General features: G+C 34.7%; 4 protein-coding genes across 4 annotated transcripts; 1 reads left to right on the forward strand and 3 right to left on the reverse strand.

Moving 5' to 3' along the window:
* Positions 1 to 2,074: 2,074 nt before the first annotated feature.
* Positions 2,075 to 5,377, forward strand: LOC130803817 (non-specific lipid transfer protein GPI-anchored 20-like). The gene is made up of 4 exons (XM_057668020.1): positions 2,075 to 2,733; positions 3,513 to 3,542; positions 4,042 to 4,101; positions 4,979 to 5,377. The coding sequence occupies exons 1-4, from the start codon at positions 2,394 to 2,396 to the stop codon at positions 5,191 to 5,193; spliced, it is 645 nt and encodes a 214-aa protein (XP_057524003.1). The 5' UTR covers positions 2,075 to 2,393; the 3' UTR covers positions 5,194 to 5,377.
* Positions 5,378 to 7,128: 1,751 nt separating this feature from the next.
* On the reverse strand, positions 7,129 to 8,943 carry LOC130803832 (uncharacterized). Its single transcript, XM_057668033.1, has 3 exons — positions 8,668 to 8,943; positions 8,252 to 8,600; positions 7,129 to 8,176 (listed from the first exon to the last, which is right to left on the reverse strand). Exons 1-3 carry the CDS (start codon positions 8,941 to 8,943, stop codon positions 7,539 to 7,541), a joined length of 1,263 nt encoding a protein of 420 aa, XP_057524016.1. The 3' UTR covers positions 7,129 to 7,538.
* Positions 8,944 to 9,686: 743 nt separating this feature from the next.
* LOC130805465 (uncharacterized) lies at positions 9,687 to 10,632 on the reverse strand. The gene is made up of 2 exons (XM_057670239.1): positions 10,203 to 10,632; positions 9,687 to 10,150 (listed from the first exon to the last, which is right to left on the reverse strand). The coding sequence occupies exons 1-2, from the start codon at positions 10,630 to 10,632 to the stop codon at positions 9,687 to 9,689; spliced, it is 894 nt and encodes a 297-aa protein (XP_057526222.1).
* On the reverse strand, positions 10,498 to 16,255 carry LOC130803825 (probable RNA helicase SDE3). Its single transcript, XM_057668028.1, has 5 exons — positions 15,034 to 16,255; positions 14,632 to 14,802; positions 12,223 to 13,668; positions 10,826 to 11,902; positions 10,498 to 10,633 (listed from the first exon to the last, which is right to left on the reverse strand). The coding sequence occupies exons 1-4, from the start codon at positions 15,796 to 15,798 to the stop codon at positions 11,417 to 11,419; spliced, it is 2,868 nt and encodes a 955-aa protein (XP_057524011.1). The 5' UTR covers positions 15,799 to 16,255; the 3' UTR covers positions 10,498 to 10,633; positions 10,826 to 11,416.
* Between the last annotated feature and the right edge of the window lie 482 nt (positions 16,256 to 16,737).

Here is a 16,737-nt window from a genome sequence, read left to right on the forward strand (position 1 = left end):
AATATAAATTTCATTTAGATGGAGATTTATCATTTTTTATTATTTTTTATTGGAATGATAGGATATTGTTGACATTGTTATATTACAATTATTAATAGGCAAAAGCTAATGGACATCACGAGGTGTTGAATAATATTTCTTGTATATTTGAAAGATTAAATTATAAAAGATAAATATAATATAATATATTTTAATGTCGTGATTTTTGATTTTTATTTTAAATGTTATGCTGTATTAGGTGCGTGATATAAATAATATATATATTTAGAGTTTTTAAATATATTTTAGTTTATTTTTAGCACAATTTTTAATTCTATCATTGTTTTAAAAGTAGTAAAGTTGAGAATTTGAGAATGAATTTCCTAATTTTACATTCTTAAACTTCATTTATGATATCATAATTGAAATCTACAATTTGAAATAAATTATTTGTTCTTAAACACAACCTTATTATAGAAGAATTTTGCCAATTTTACGTTTGGTACATTGAATTAAATGGATGTAAATAGAATATAATAAACTCAAACTATTCTTTATTTTAAACTCAATGTATTCCACTCAATTTGTATTAATTTTCAATTTGAGTTATCTCATTCATTTTGCATCATTGTTTTATTTGGAAATGAACCCCACCACCTTTTTATAATTACAACCACACATATTAAATTCTTTTTAATATCATCCACATAATTTACACTATTTATTTTATATCACATTCTTAATTTCACATACTTTTAAATTACCATCTTTCTTTGTGATTTAATCCTAATGAGACAGATTAGAGTGTTTATTCCTATTATAGTATCATTATCGAAGGAGACTCAGTAGGCTATATGAATAAAATTGAACATATAAATTTATTTGTTTCCTTGTCACAAGATTGTAAAATCATATTCTATGTATGATTTGAGTCAACCCCTATAATTTAGACTATCAACTACTGTTTGGCTCGTGTAGTGCACACTATGTTAGTAAAGATTTGTTTTGTGTGTTGGTAGTACAAACATTTTTTGTGGTGTAATGGAGCGCTGGGATCCCGTGAGTCATCGAAATTTTAAAGTAAATAAGTATTTTTTGCAAAAAGAATATACATGAACTTTATTAAGACTTATATCCCAAAATAAGCGCTTCCAGCCTAATATTAAGGGTTAGAAGTTGTTCGCTGTTATTAACAGCGGGCAATCACTTAACTTAGTCAAAGAAAGTCAGTCAGAAATCACCCGTTATTACTAACTTTCTTTGGCTTTCTTTGACTCAGTTAAGTTATCTCCCATTGTTATTAAAAACGGGCCATTTACTTTCAAAGTCAACGACAGTCAAAAAGTCAACAAAAGTCGACCTAATCGCCCCCTGTCGGGCTATTATTTAGTTGAATTTTGTCGACTCAGCTTAAGTAATAGCCTCTTGTTAGTAACAACGAACAAACACCAAACCTCAGCATTGAGTTGAAAACGCTCATTTTGAAATATAAATTTTGACGTAGCTTATTTATGAAAATTTTTTTGTGGCACAAAATGCTTATTTACTGCAAATTTTCTGATTTATCTATTGTCTCATAATGAAGAGAGACAGTACTGCTATACTATAAGCTTGTGTTATGAGTCAATGATCTTGTTTGGTAAATCGCTTTTTGTTTAGCCTATTGGTTGATTTTTGATTTTTTGTTTATAGATTGATTTTTTACTTTTAACTTAGATCAGTCGAAAAATATTCAACTCCAACAAACAACAATCAATCAATACCTAATTTTATCAAACAACTTCACGATAACAAATAATCAATATCAATGCTACTAGTTGATTAAATAAGTCAGATGATTCAACCAACAACTAATTGCAAAGCATCCTATTGGGAATCTATGTAATTGGTGATTGGTATGAAAAACCCATTGACACAAGCTTGGTAGATATGGTTGACTATCAATCAAACTAAAATACGTTATCAGGATGAGGATAGGGATGGCTCTGAGTTACTAATGTAAAGTTGTCCAAGGACCATTTCTTCAAGATCTGTTAATTTGTTACTAATTCAATTGTTAAGGATACTTTTGAATTATGATAACAACTTTAAATTGCTTAAATAACCAACCACATAAATGGATTCAAGTAATTTTTCAAATCACAAAGAAAAAACATCCAAAAACAGGCTAAATCCACCTAACCTTAATCTCCTTTAGTAATTAGAAATTAGTTAAAAGTAGTTGAGCTTCTAACCCACTTAAAAACCTACCAAATATTCTCTATTTCATTTCCTAATACAACTAAACACTCTATAAATTCCTGTACACTAATCCTCCTCAAATCACTAAACCCATTAATCTTCTTAGTTCCCTTACTTAAACAACCAAACACCCACCAATTTTCTTCATCCAAAATTGAAAATCGAAAATCAAAATGAAGAAAGCATTCCAATTAAGTGGTTTTGTAGCATTATTAGCTTGTTTGATGTTGCTAGTTTTAGGAGCTAATGCACAAGTTCCTACTTCACCTTGCACAACCTCAATGATCACCACATTTACACCATGTATAAACTACCTAACTAATAGTAGTGGTAGTGGAACATCACCTACATCGGATTGTTGCAACTCATTAAGGTCTCTTATGACTAATGGGACTAACTGTCTTTGCCAAATTATAACTGGTGGTGTTCCTTTCCGCATTCCTATTAACCGGACTTTGGCTATCTCGCTTCCTCGGGCGTGTAATCAACCTGGTGTTCCTGTTCAATGCAAAGGTTAGTTAATTTGTTGTTTTCTGATTATCGGGTAAGGACAATTCTCTACAAACCGAAATGATAAAAGGATCTTTCGATGTGAGGATTGAACGCTTGTTACAAAGTTGAATGGAAAATTTTCAACTTTTAGACAACCTATGATTCTCATTTTGTTATTCTTCTATTAAATTGCTAGTGCTCAATGGCATGAAGAACTAAATTTTAGATCGGTTTTCTTCAACTAAAACAAAAATAAGAAACCAAAAAAAAGGGTTTATAATTTTTAGTTATCAGTTTTCTAAATTATTATGTTTTGATAAGTTTGACTAATTTTTAATTCATTACAACACAAATCTCATTTGACTTTGAAAATCAAAAAACCAAAAAACTAAAAACCATAGTAATATTAAACGGACCCATACTACAATTAAAATGTTTAATTGATGTTTTAGTGATGTGTCTATATCTTTGACGATTTGAGTCGAATGTTGGAACATAATTATTTTTAATATTTAGAAGTAAGAAGGGTATATTATTACTCTCTTTCTCTCTTTGATTTTGCACGAGTCTAATGGTGCAAACTCAAATACACTAAAGTATTTTTCAATATTTGTTGGTAATGGGACCTACATGTCTAAATTGATGCCAATGGAGTAGATTATTAGACACCTCAAATTAAGATAACTATAATTGACTTAAAATTAGAAAGAAAATATCACAAAATTATTACATTAGGTAATTTAATTTTCTTACCTTGTAGATTGTGCTTAATATAAAATGATATTTTCCTCTAAATGCAGCTGCGCCTGGTGCTCCGGTTCCAGCTCCAGGTACTTGTTTGATTTTATTTCCTTGTTTTTCTCTGAATGATCAAACTTGAATATCAAATATAATGAACTTTTACATATTTGATACTGTTGGACCCACCGGCCATAAATGATCCATATTAGTATAATATTATCAGCTTGATTCATATTAGTATAATATTATCCGCTTGATTCATATTAGTATAATATTATCCGCTTTGGACCTAGACAACATGAATTTATTTCTCTATGCATGATTAGCCTTAAGTATTAAATAAAATGAATTTGTACATATTTGTTGTTGTTGGCCCCACCAGTCGTGAATGATCCACATTTTGTAAAATATCGTCTACTTTAAATTGAGCCTGTATGAATTTTATTGTGGACACGTAAAGTTAGATCACTTATTTACTTGTGAATACTTTCTTATTGTCTGATGTGAGACTTAAAATGTACACTCAACGGCTATAATTTTCATTCTTGACGTCTAATAATTATGCTCATGTTTTGATACTGATTCCAGGTCCTGTTGCCTTCGGTCCAGCTGCCTCCCCTGCATCTTCCATCGCTCCTAGTCCCTTTGGTAATCACCTTTTTTTGAAAATTCATTTTCTGAAAAATAAATAAAACATTCAACACATTATATTCTTAAGAAAATATAAACACTTTGTTTGGTAATTAAATTTTCCGTAAAATTATTGGTTGATTTTTGACTTTGACATTTGATTGTTTGTTGATTGAACAACTAAAAGATTTGCATAATTTAAAGAAAAAATTGACTTTTACACTATGTTTGGACGGAGGAATTTGAAGGGAAAGAAAAGGGAGGGATTTGAAAGGAAATAATTTTCTTTATTTGGATAATAATTTCAGGAAAAGAGGGATTTAGAAGGAAAGGAAATGGATGGACCAATGTCCCTATTTTGTTTATAACCAAATCTTTCAGAAGGAAAATAGCCTGTTGAGTTAGTTCATATTCAAACTTTTTTGTGAATACATTAATATTAAGCTATAGTATGTGTATTATTATTGATACTATTTAATTTATTTTGAACTCTATTATCCTAATATTTCCTTTCAATTCCCTCCTTATCACCCTTTCTTTCCTTTCCCTCCTAAAACCTTATCCAAACATAGCGTTAAGCAAAAGAAACTGCTTTTGGACACTTTATTCATTAACTTTTAGCTGATTTATTAATTTATAACAATCAATAACTAAATTCGCTAAAGATCTCCATTAACGATTTGCTTTTACAAAGAACTAAACTATCTACAAAATGCCGTCAATGCTACCAGCTCGCCACACAAGCCAACTGAACCGTCCAATACGTGTTGAAAACTTGTAGACTATGGCATTTTTAGATTACATAGCATATTACAGGGCTTCAACCATCAGCTTAAGTTTTTAGTTGAGTTGGTTTCTTAACAGGTATTAACTTATTCTACTTTTGATGATGAAGGTACTATCCCTACAACAGAAGCACCAGCCTTATCTCCTGACTCAGACACAACTCTGAGTCCACCATCTACAACAGTGGGATCCTTGCCACCAACATCAACATCTACAACTCCAGGAAGTGGTTCTATCAGTCCTTCTGCTGCAACGCCATCCCTGAGCATTTCCCCTGCTGCCCTGCTTTTTTCAGTTGCTGTTATGATAATTAAGTGCTTCTAGATTGATTTCACTTATTGTTATGTAATATATATGGCTGAGATTATTATTCTTTGAGAGTCTTGATATTGTAAGGATGTGCTTGGTATTGTAAGGATGATTGTTTGTTTATAAGGAATAGATGTTAGAAACCTATTTATGCATACATGTTTTCGTGAAATAATATTTTATTATTGTGTTCCTTATACTCTGAAAATTGGTAAAGTTGGCTCGCTTTTAGTCTTTTAATGGCATGTTTGGTAATCGATATTAAATGGTGGGAATAGTAATAGTAGTTAGTGTAATTTTGGTAGAAATATCTCTTGATAAATTATATGGTTATGATTACAATCTCATTTTCTTCACAAAATTCATTCTAATGTATTACCATTTGAACATGTGATAATAGATAATAATGGACAATTATGAAAAAAACTTTTTAATAATCAAAAACTTTCATTACAATGGAAATACGTGTTATATATATCATAAAAATTTACATTACAAACTATTTCCATTACTACTAATTTGTACCATTAACTAAACGGGTTGTAAATGTATGAAAACAGGTTTGAAAACGACTCTAAATGCCATCTTAGGTTCTCTAACCATAAGTCATCGTGTTATATGTGGCCAGCTTTTCTGATGACCTTCATGTAATCGGGGGCGGCTGGAGGTTTATAAACATCAAAATTTTGTAATATATTCAAAATTTTCAATATATTTTGAAAATATTTTTTAAAATTGCAGTCAAAAAAATTAATGTTAAACGGAAATAGCTTAAAATATTCTAATTCAAGAAAAAATTCATCAAGAGCTATTATTGAAAAAAAGACAATTAATTCATAAACTTTTGCTAGATTTTTTAATTAAATCATTTAATTGAACTGTTAGATTTTTAATAAAATTTTGAATGAACTAAATTCCAAAATTATAGATTTTAATTTATGATACATTGACTTTAAGATTGACTTTGATTTTGACTTTTTGATCCCATTTAATATAAGATTTACTATATGGCCTTTCTGTGCTTAACTGTGCCAAGTAAATATGTTGCTTCTCCGGATATGGTCAGAGTCTGTCCTTGTTAATTTGCCCCTCTTTAAATTTACAATTGGTCTCCTGAGAGATGATCTTTTATTTCGAGAGCTTGTTTCTTTAAGAGACGGTCTCTCACGCCCAACCCATTAAAATTTAATGCATACTCACATTTTATATTTTCCTTTATAGTCCGATCAAATAAATAAAAAATTTGTGTTAAATTTATCAATATTTTTATAAATTAAAGGTAGGCTAGAGTAAAAAAGAGGAGAATAAGAATTAATTTTTTTCTATAGGTGAAGAGAATCAAAGCTCTATCATAAAAGACAATGAAAAGCCTTCAACTGCTCTAACTGAATTTTTATGTTTTCTTGTTTTTAAATTGTTGTTCCGTTTGATATTGACTTTATTGATTTTTAAAGAAAATAATTATGTGAAGAAATAAAGTGGTCAATCTAATAAGAGTACTATAGTGATTATAATCATTCTTTTCAAAGTTTGAGAAGAAAGTAGAGTACTAATCTACGTTTACTATATATGCGCACGATGATAATGTGTCGAATGCATGGTTGCAAATATGACAATGATAGCACAAAAGGGGAAAGTTACTCTACATAAAAACCCTAATAAAATTCAAAACAAATAAAAAATGTAATTCAAAATTCAGATTAAGAAATAATAATCGTAATTTAGTTTTAGGGGTGTTAAGCAATTCGTTGTTGGCTTGTTTGACCAGTTAGAAATATTGGCTTGTTGAACCACTTAATATCAGTTTTGAATTTGAGTCTAAATTTGGTCTAATACTTGGTATTATGATCTACACCCCTGTGAATATTTAGTATTATGAAGCATATCATGATTCTTTGATTAGCAGATAAGAGAAAAAACTTTATTTCAAGATTAACTTGTTACTGATGTTAGATATTGTAAGTGCACAAATTGATACATTTCTAAATTCCAAATTTGTGCAAAGGCTACTCTATTGACATCATAAAACTAACGGATATTTCATGATATACCACTGAGTTTCTTCGAAATTCACCATATACCACACGAAATTTTCTAATTCATCATATACCATTGAGTTTACGTCCGTTAGCACAGAATACCATTAATGACAACTGCCGTTAGTGTGCCGTTTGTGGTAAATTAATAATTCACCATATACCATTTACTTTTTTTATTTTCATCAAATACCATATTTTTTTAAAATATACCCATTGGAATTATGATAAACAAAAGAAGTGTCATACAAACCAAGTAGTTAACATGTTCAAATACAACTTGACAATAAACAATGTTCACCAAAAAAATGACACTAAACAATGCTAAGTAGCAGCCTTTCTCTTCCCCCTAGTGTTGCCTTGCTGTGAAGAGGAAGCTGCATGTGTTGTCTTCTTTGATGATGCCTTTTTTGCCTTGCATGTCACTGCATTGTGGCCTAGTTCTTTGCATAGGCTGCATTTGTTATTCTTATGCCTCTTTCCTTTTTTTGCCTCATGAGCAGCTCTTCTCCTTTGCTTAGGTGGTCTGCCAGCATTTCTTTTCCCTTGGGGTGGTGCAATTTCTGGCACATCTAGTGAAGGCCAGTGAGTTGGATCAGCCATGGGGTGGATGTGGTCTCCATAAGTGAGTTTGTAAGCAGGCCCCTTGTAGAAAGGTGATACAAAGTCCCTAGGATCAAGTCTCTGGTTGTAAATGACCCTTAGCCCATGCTTGCAAGGGATCCCTGATCCTTGCCATTTCCCACACCCACAAGTCATATTTCCAAGGGTGACAGGGAACTTGACATGGTCATCCCTCACCTCAAACTCTCCATCACCAGCTGCAGTGACATGGCAGAACCTAGAATCATCAGTCCTAGTCGCCAGCACCCCCTTTGCATGCTCTGTTAGATCATTAGGTTCCATGCTTACTGCTTTATCGAACCTGGAACCCATCCTTTTCATGCACCAATTCCTGACATCTTAATTATTCAAAAAACAGTAAGCAATAACAATTTTTTTGCATTTAAATAAGCAAAACAGGGACACAAATTTACCTTCCAGCAATGTCAACACAGGCATATCCCTGTTGGCCTTTGTTATTGCATTGAATGACTCCACGAAGTTTGTTGTGTTATGATCACAACAAACTGTCCTGTTAAACATGTGCACACTCCACTGCTCTTCTACATTTTTGAGATAGTCATATGCTGCTGCATCAAAATCTTTTATCTTGGACATAGTTTTTTCAAAAACGTACTCATTGTAGGCATTTGCCGCAATCCAAAACATCTTATGAAATGCTGCCCCACTCCATCCTGCAGCCTTGCAATTTGAGTACAAATGCTGGCAGCATATTCTCCTTGTAGCTCTTGGGAACACCTCAAACAATGCTGATTCAACCCCCTAAAAAACAAGACTAAGTTAATAAACAGCAACATAATCTCAAATGAAAGACAAATAAGAAACTTACCCTCATCCTGTCACTGATAAAAGTCCAGTCATCCTTCTGAGATTCATACTGAGCAAACAAGCACCTCAAGTTTCTGAAAAAATAAGTCCATGAATCTATGCTCTCTGTGTCAACAATCCCATAGGGTAACACAAAGATCTCATTATTCTCATCTATTGCAACTGCAGTGAGCATAACCCCTTTGTAATACCCACTTAAATGTGCACCATTTATTCCTATGATAGGTCTACAACCACCTAAGAATCCTTTCACTTGAGCTGCAAAGATATGAAACATGCCTTAAATTGCAAACTGTCAGTCCATGTAACCAGAGCATAAGACCCAGGATTTGTGGACTTTATCATTTCAGCATACTTTGGAAGAGCTAGATAGGACTCAGCAAACCCACCATGTAATTGCTCCCTCGCTAAACTCTTCACTTTGTATAACAATCTCAACTTCACATGGATCTTGTACCTTTCCATGCACAGCCTCTGCAATGAATCAACTGGGACATCTAGGTTTGCCTCTAAGTCTTGTATCAAATGTCTGCAAAGCCATGCTGAAGAGACCATAGGATTCTCTTCCAGCCTCCCACAAGTTGCGTGCTCTCCATCTAGCTTCTTTATGGCCCAATTGACTTTGTCCCTTAAAACTGAAGCATGAATCCTCCAAGTGCAATCCCTCATCAAACACCTTGCTATGTACCTCTTACTGTCAACATGGTCAACTGAAACAGAGAAGCCCTCTTGTATGCAGTAATCTCTGAATACATCTAGAAACTGGGTTTTGGTTTCAAATATCAACCACTCCTCAAGCACAATGGATCCAAATGGTAATGGAGACCAGATTTTACCATTTTTGTTCATTTTGTCTAACACATGAGACCCATCTAAGTAATCCTCAAAGGTCTTCTCATGTATATTATCACGATCATCTTCTTCTCTCACAATGTACTCATCTTCACTGTCCAACTCCATATCAGAATCAGCCTCAACATCAGAAGCTTCATAATCACCATCTTCACTATCATCAGAAGGTCAGGCATCAGACTCAACATCAATTTCTTCAACCTCTCTTTGGGTTTTCTTTCCCCTAGTGTTGATATGTCTCCCTGCTGCAGTTTTCTTGCCAACATCAAGGCCAAACTTAACAGCAGTGCTTCTAGGCACCCTCCTCTCTTTGGGTTTAAGCCTGGTTTGTTCTTTGGGTTGGGTTGCTTGGCTAGGCTGTTGTTGGGTTAACTGTGCAGGGGGTATTTTCTTCTTCTTTGGAGTAAGCTTTTTCCTTCTTGGAGGGTTACTTGGTTGAGATGGTTGACGTTGTGAGGATTGAGGTTGTGAGGGTTGAGGTTGTGAGGGTTGAGGTTGTGGGGATTGAGGTTGTGAGGGTTGAGGTTGTGAGGGTTGAGGCTGTGGGGATTGAGGTTGTGAGGGTTGAGGTTGTGAGGATTGAGGTTGTGAATCTCCTGGAAAAACCTCATCTGCTGCTGGGGTAGCAAACACTCTTACATATTCAATCCCATCATCATCAACATTCAGAACAGGGACCTTTACAGCCACAGTATGCCTGCTGGGTCAAAAGTTGCTCCTCAGCTTCTGCTTCCTCTGCCATCCTTCTGTTCTCTTCCTCCATTAGCATAATATTTTCAGCCCTGTTCTTCAAAGTTTTTGCCCAACTAGCTTCTGCAGACTGAAACACAAGGGATGGTGTTTCTGTCTCTTCTATAAACACTTCAATTTCACTATTCCCTTCATTCCACTCCCACATTTTTAACATTGCCCCATCATCAACTAACTCTAACTTACGATTTGTTCTAGGTTTAGTGACAAACAGGGTGAAGTATTTAGGGAGATATACATTCTGTTTCACTGAATCCTCAAACATATACTCAATTAACTCCATCAAATTGGTCTTATCAGTGTCATCCACCCTCACATCAAAAGTACCCCCTGGAGCACGAACTAACAACCACAATGAACTCATCCTAACAACAACATTTACCAACAAAACATTACATCACAATTCAAATTATAAATTGCACAAAAACAAAAACACATCACTTTAGCATAATTCAAATTCGCATGCAACTTATCACACTTAACCCTAACCCTAACTCAATTTTGCAAAAAAAAATACAAAATCAGAACTCGAAATGCAAATGGATAAGGATAGGTACCTTGCGTATGCTTAATCCACCGAATTAGCGAACTTTGTGCGAAATTCAGTCACGACCACCTGTGTTTGGGTTCTAAATCACTTCACAAACTTGCAATTCACTTTACACAAATCGATTTTAAGGAATTTAAGGATTTTTGATGGACTTTAAGGGTTTTAGATCAATGTAGACGAATACAAAGTTTCTTGAATGGAGAAGAAGAAAGATGGAGGATCAGTTTTTTGAACAAATACGCTGTGTTTGGGGAAGTCAAGCCTAACAATGGCACCAGGTGAATGCGTAAGGGCATACTGGTAATTTACCACAAACGGCACACTGACGGCAGTTGTCATTAATGGTATCCTGTGCTAACGGACGTAAACTCAATGGTATATGGTGAATTAGAAAATTTCGTGTGGTATATGGTGAATTTTGAAGAAACTCAGTGGTATATCATGAAATATCCGTAAAACTAATTTTAGTAAAGCAGTGTTTGCTTTACAGTTTAAAGTAATACCACAAGCAATTTAGTTATCTACCCTAATTATTCTTTTATAATATTTAACCAAATAATTTCATCAATGTTTAATAACATTAGTGAATACAAGAAATTTACTTCCAGCCATCAGACCACTCATCTTCATCCTTGAGGGGTTTGGGAAAATCATCTTCCCAGGGTGGCTCTTGACCGTCCTCCGCAACAGGATCAGTAACGCTGGAATTCTCGTCCAGCACAGGAGCATCAAGAGAACATCCATTCTCGAAATTCTGTTGCATCACGGGAGCATCAAGAGACCACCCATCATCAACACTCTGTTGCGCCACAGGAGCATCAAGCGACCATCCATCCTCGAAATTCTGTTCGGGAGGAGCATTAACTGACCATCCATTCTCTTCTGGAAAGCTGTCGTTGTCGTCCTGTCCTTGACAATAGTTATAAGAGCCGTTTTTGAATTGATCTGTCTCGGCAGTATTGGAGCATCCATACTCGAGCATGGGATTGTCATCGTCGTCCCACTCCTCTCTTTCTGGAAGAGAGCAGCCCTCATAGGAATTGTTGTCGACACAGCGCCAAAGAAGTTTCGCCCAGAAACGATCCTATCACACACAAAATCAACAGAGTTTAATAACAATAATATTCCACAACAAACAGCAACATATTCATCCATCCCGAAAAAACAACTCATTTTCTAGCTACAATGGCAGACTGCCATGAAAGTAACTACTAGTACTAACGAGGGTAGAGTCAATTACTGCTAACAATGTGTTCAAGGTTGAAGAATAAGATAGTTTGGTTCACGACTAACGAGTGATGGGAAGAGAACATGATCCAAGGAATATATACAAACAAGTTTATGGTCATATGTAATGGAAAGTTCACTATAATATAAACATGTGAAAAACAGTTTGGATTATACCTTAGAGATAATATGTGGGTTCCCGATAATAACAAGCAGAGATCTGGCCCTAGTGATGGCAACATTAAACCTTTTCGGATTGCTCAAAAATCCCAAATAATGGACTCTGTCGAATTCATCATGCTTAACAGTTGATCGAACAGTAGATATAATAATGACGTCCCTCTCTTGTCCTTGAAACTGCTCAACACTGCCGATTTTGACCTCCTGAATGTCATCATTCTCAAGAGCCATTTTTATTTTGGCAACTTGCTGCCGGTAAGGTGTGATCACTCCGATGCTCTCTTCAGTGACATTATTCAATATGAGCTTCTTGATGAGCTTAACAACCATGCTAGCCTCAGTACGATTAAACCATGATGGATTATCTCCTTCCCTCTCATCATATGCTTGGATGCCAGTAAAAAACATGGGGAACTCCTTGTTAGGAAGGAGATCCTGCCAAAGAGGGGATTCCATGGGTTCCTGACATGAAATTAATTCGCCACGGTAAAATAATTCTGATGGAAGCTTCAGGATTTCAGGGTGGGAACGGTAGTTCCGCCGAAGTGTTGTCACGTAACCTTCATCCCCTTCACTATAAAGCTCGCATTCAAAAAGCCTTTCCAAATATGATTTTCCTAATCCATGTTTCTTTGCATCGTGCGAGAAAACAACAGGGCCTAGTTGCATCGGATCTCCAGCGAGAACAACCACAGTATCCTTTCGACAGAAGTTAGCTATAGGAACCATGGTTTCTGGTTCTGAGGCTTGCCCTGCCTCATCCAGAATTATGTGAGAGAAATGTCCCTGCTGAATACCTTCCGTATGAAGAAGGGCAGAACTCATGTATGTAGTTATAATGATTCTATAATACCGCAGTGCTTCTCGAGGAAGACATCGAAAAACAGAATTCTCAAAAAAACAATATTGCATATACTCAGGTTTCATATCTTCAATCGGACGACTACTTGCATTAAGCCTTAAAATTTCATTTTCCTGAATTTTGACGTCCTCTTTTAGGATTTTCTCCAGTATATGGTCAGCCGCGCAATTTGAAGCTGCACAGATTAGGATCCGAGAACCTTTACGGGCTCTATAAATTTGGAGGATTGCTTCTACTAGTGTCATTGTTTTACCAGTACCTGGGGGGCCATTAATCATATATGGTACTCCACCTTTACATCCCAGAATCATTTCAACAGCATTCATCTGCTCCTCGTTGAGTTTAAGAGATATCGGCACCGTAAAGTTTGGTTTAATCTGCCTCTTCATCAAAGACTCGGAAGGAAAGAGGAAGGCTTTATGAATTTTGTCGGCAGCTTCAATCGCTTGATACAATCTTCTCATGTTCACACGGTTGTACATGAATCGGATATTATAAGAATAATGATCTTTGTGTTGCTGGTGGAATTTATCAGCAAATTTCAAATATACTTGATCAGCCTCTACACGGTGTATAAAACCCTAACAAGCAGAAGACTTCAATTAGTAATAATAACTTAAAAAATGAGGTAAACATTCTGACAGTTGTGACTAGTATTACACAAGCTACAAAGGCATATAAAGAGAGTCAGAGTTTTCAAAACCAATTACATTCGGAATTCATAATTTAAATAACCGATCTTCTAGCATAATACTAACGAAATGCATCTTTGAAAGCCAATCCTCATTCTAAAATGCAAGCTTAGTTTGAGTTGATAAACACATAAAACCGTATCTAACTCAAAACACAAGCAGTCAGGAATGCAATGAAATAGTCACCAATCACCATGATACAATACAGCAGATACTCTCATACGAGGAAGGTGAAATAGAATTTCACCATCTTTCATCCTACATCACTTATTGCATGTATCCTCACTTTATAAAAAGCAATAACATAAAAGAAGTCTTTGATCCCAAGACATGTCCTACTCATAAAGAACACCTCACTCATTAGTTAGTCCTCGTGTCTAGGATAGACTAACCAGGTGACTCATTCTAACTCACTTTAATCAATTGCAGCAATTCCTCAATTACGTCGTTTTCCTATCCTTCATACTGCTAAAGGAAAACAGCACAATTAGATGAAAAAACTGAAATTACAAAAGTCCACCTTAATCATACAGGCAAAGATGCCTGACTGCCTGTGTGGGTGTGCACCCAAGAAAACAATTGAAACAAATGGAGTTATCATGGAAACCCACCTGATGGAGCTTAACAGTTTTAGAAACCCCATTTCGCCTAACTTTGCAAATCATCTATACATGTTTACACTTACTAACCAATAACCATACAGTCGATATTTCAAACATTAACACATTATGCTCTAAATGCAAAACACAAGACAACAATAACATATCAAAACATTTCTTTTAATCTTGAGCATGATCAAAACAGTCAATATTTTATTTGCAGATTGGAATAGTTTCTTGCATATGCATTTACCTCATAAGCCGGGATGTTATCAGTATCTTCGGAAGCAAATTTCGCAAATACAGCATCTCCATGAACAAGTGAAGGTCTTCTTTCAGCCAAGCCTACGACCTCCAGTACTAAAAACAGACGACCCTTGCTCCTCATAGTAGCATTCTCCATGTCAAATGCCTTCATATCTTCCTACAGAAGAATAACATATTTTTTCAGCAGGTTAAAATCTTTGCGAATCGCAAATCAAAAAGGTGAATTATGGTCGGTTTTTGCCTTTGGGTTATTCTGAGCGAATTGCGAATTTAAAAAGCTAATTAGTTAAAGAAATATGTTACACTGATACGAATGGTAGCACAATTGAATCCATGTAAGAACAATGGAAATTCAGCTAGAAAGAAAAAGAGATAGACTCATAATTACCTCCAAACGCAGTTCTTCCATAATCACAAGTGTTTTGAAATAAGGTACATAGTTCCTCCTAGATAGGCCTTCAATGATAGCATCTGGAATCTGCTTCGACTCGATAACTTCTCTTATATCTTTTGGTATCAAATAATCAAGAAGCTTACAGTGGAATGGGCGAAATCTATTCGCAGGAGCAGCAGGACGTACACCTTGAACATATGAATCTACAACAAACTGTGTCTTTTTTCTGCCCCTTGCAAAATAAGGTTTATTTGAAGCTAAAGCTTTGGAGACACTATCTTCTGCCAGGAGAAACACCACACGTTCAATCTTATCCCCTTCAATATCCAAATGGACAATACAAGTTTGCATCCCAATGGTTTTTGGCTTGCAAGATAGCCAAACAGTCATTGTTTTATGTGGCGGCAGAACTCGATCTTCCAAACTATAGGACCCTACAAACCCTGATTTCGAAGGTTCCATTAACGACAGCTCAAATGTATCTTCAGGGTTTGAAGCATATATCTGGATCCCCCAAATCTCAATAGAATCTCTCGTTCTGTTTTTAATGGTAATGGCATCAGACGCAATCGCATCAACAAGAACTGAACGAGGTTTTTGTCCAACAAACGGGAAAGGCACAGAAACAAAAATAGAACCCTCTTCATTAGGATCATAGCTACAAACGGAGCTGTCATCGTCAAAGTCAATAAAACCAACCTCCCCTTTGTCACCAATGACGGAATACTCATCGTCCGATTTCTCACCACAGACACTCATTGCTAAGGTGTAAGTTTGATTTTCGGTTCTGTGTCAACACAAAACTAAATCAAACCAAAATAAATTCGATTTTCAAATCTCTAAGTCCAATCCAAACCAATTTTTGCCAAAATCAAACCTAATTGAACCAAAATCAAACAGGCTACACTGAATTTCCGAACAAACCGAATTGTGTTTGACACAAATAAAAGATACTACTTTGAGAAATTCAACGAGAAACTGTGAACAAATTGCTAATTTAACAAACAAAATATCAAAAATTTTCCCGCTAATCGAAGACCTTGATAAAGACAAACGAGTGTTTTGATTAATACGGACGAAAAAGTGGATTGATGAAAGATTAATGAGATGAAGGCATGAAAAACTAATGTAGAAAGTAGATTTTTAGGGTTAATGAGAAAGAGTAGAAGTGTACAACTGATGGAGAATACAAATTCTGACGAGACCTCTTCTTATGTCATCTTATTAGTTATTACCGAAAAAATATTTTTAAAACGGTTTTATTAATGGAAAAAATAATTAATTAAAAATATTGAATCCGTTTTCGATTTAAAATTTAAATTCATTATTAGCCTAAATTTTTTCTCTCTTGCAACTCTAATATAGTGAGTAAGTTTTTATGAGTGAGCAACTTTCGTATTTGGCTAGATTTGTAAATATCAGTGTATTTGCAGTTGCATATATTTTTGTTATGTTAGTGAATCTAAAACCATCTTCATTAAAACTTACTTTGAACCATTGTCACCAAATGTTTATCATCATAATTGTAATTGATTTTTCTTATACAAAGGACTTATTAGCGAATTAAGAATTCAGATCAATTGTTAATTGATAATTCACGGTTTTTATCGTCCCCACGTTAAGATAAAGAAAACTAAGAGAATAAAAATATAGGAGTACTTCATTGCAAATAAAAGAACTCTCAGTTAGAGAATGACA

The sequence above is a fragment of the Amaranthus tricolor genome, chromosome 2, assembly GCF_026212465.1.
Source record: "Amaranthus tricolor cultivar Red isolate AtriRed21 chromosome 2, ASM2621246v1, whole genome shotgun sequence".
NCBI lineage: Eukaryota > Viridiplantae > Streptophyta > Magnoliopsida > Caryophyllales > Amaranthaceae > Amaranthus > Amaranthus tricolor.

Coding starts and splice junctions, on each gene's coding strand:
- LOC130803817 (XM_057668020.1), top strand. CDS start 2,394: ATGAAGAAAGCATTCCAATTAAGTGGTTTTGTAGCATTATTAGCTTGT. Junction 2,734..3,512: donor TGTTCCTGTTCAATGCAAAG/GTTAGTTAATTT, acceptor CTCTAAATGCAG/CTGCGCCTGGTGCTCCGGTT. Junction 3,543..4,041: donor TGCTCCGGTTCCAGCTCCAG/GTACTTGTTTGA, acceptor TACTGATTCCAG/GTCCTGTTGCCTTCGGTCCA.
- LOC130803832 (XM_057668033.1), bottom strand. CDS start 8,943: ATGTTTCATATCTTTGCAGCTCAAGTGAAAGGATTCTTAGGTGGTTGT. Junction 8,601..8,667: donor TTATCAGTGACAGGATGAGG/GTAAGTTTCTTA, acceptor CTTGTTTTTTAG/GGGGTTGAATCAGCATTGTT. Junction 8,177..8,251: donor TGTGTTGACATTGCTGGAAG/GTAAATTTGTGT, acceptor TGAATAATTAAG/ATGTCAGGAATTGGTGCATG.
- LOC130805465 (XM_057670239.1), bottom strand. CDS start 10,632: ATGAGTTCATTGTGGTTGTTAGTTCGTGCTCCAGGGGGTACTTTTGAT. Junction 10,151..10,202: donor CCAGCAGGCATACTGTGGCT/GTAAAGGTCCCT, acceptor AATATGTAAGAG/TGTTTGCTACCCCAGCAGCA.
- LOC130803825 (XM_057668028.1), bottom strand. CDS start 15,798: ATGAGTGTCTGTGGTGAGAAATCGGACGATGAGTATTCCGTCATTGGT. Junction 14,803..15,033: donor TGGAAGAACTGCGTTTGGAG/GTAATTATGAGT, acceptor ATTCTTCTGTAG/GAAGATATGAAGGCATTTGA. Junction 11,903..12,222: donor ACCCACATATTATCTCTAAG/GTATAATCCAAA, acceptor TGTGTGTGATAG/GATCGTTTCTGGGCGAAACT.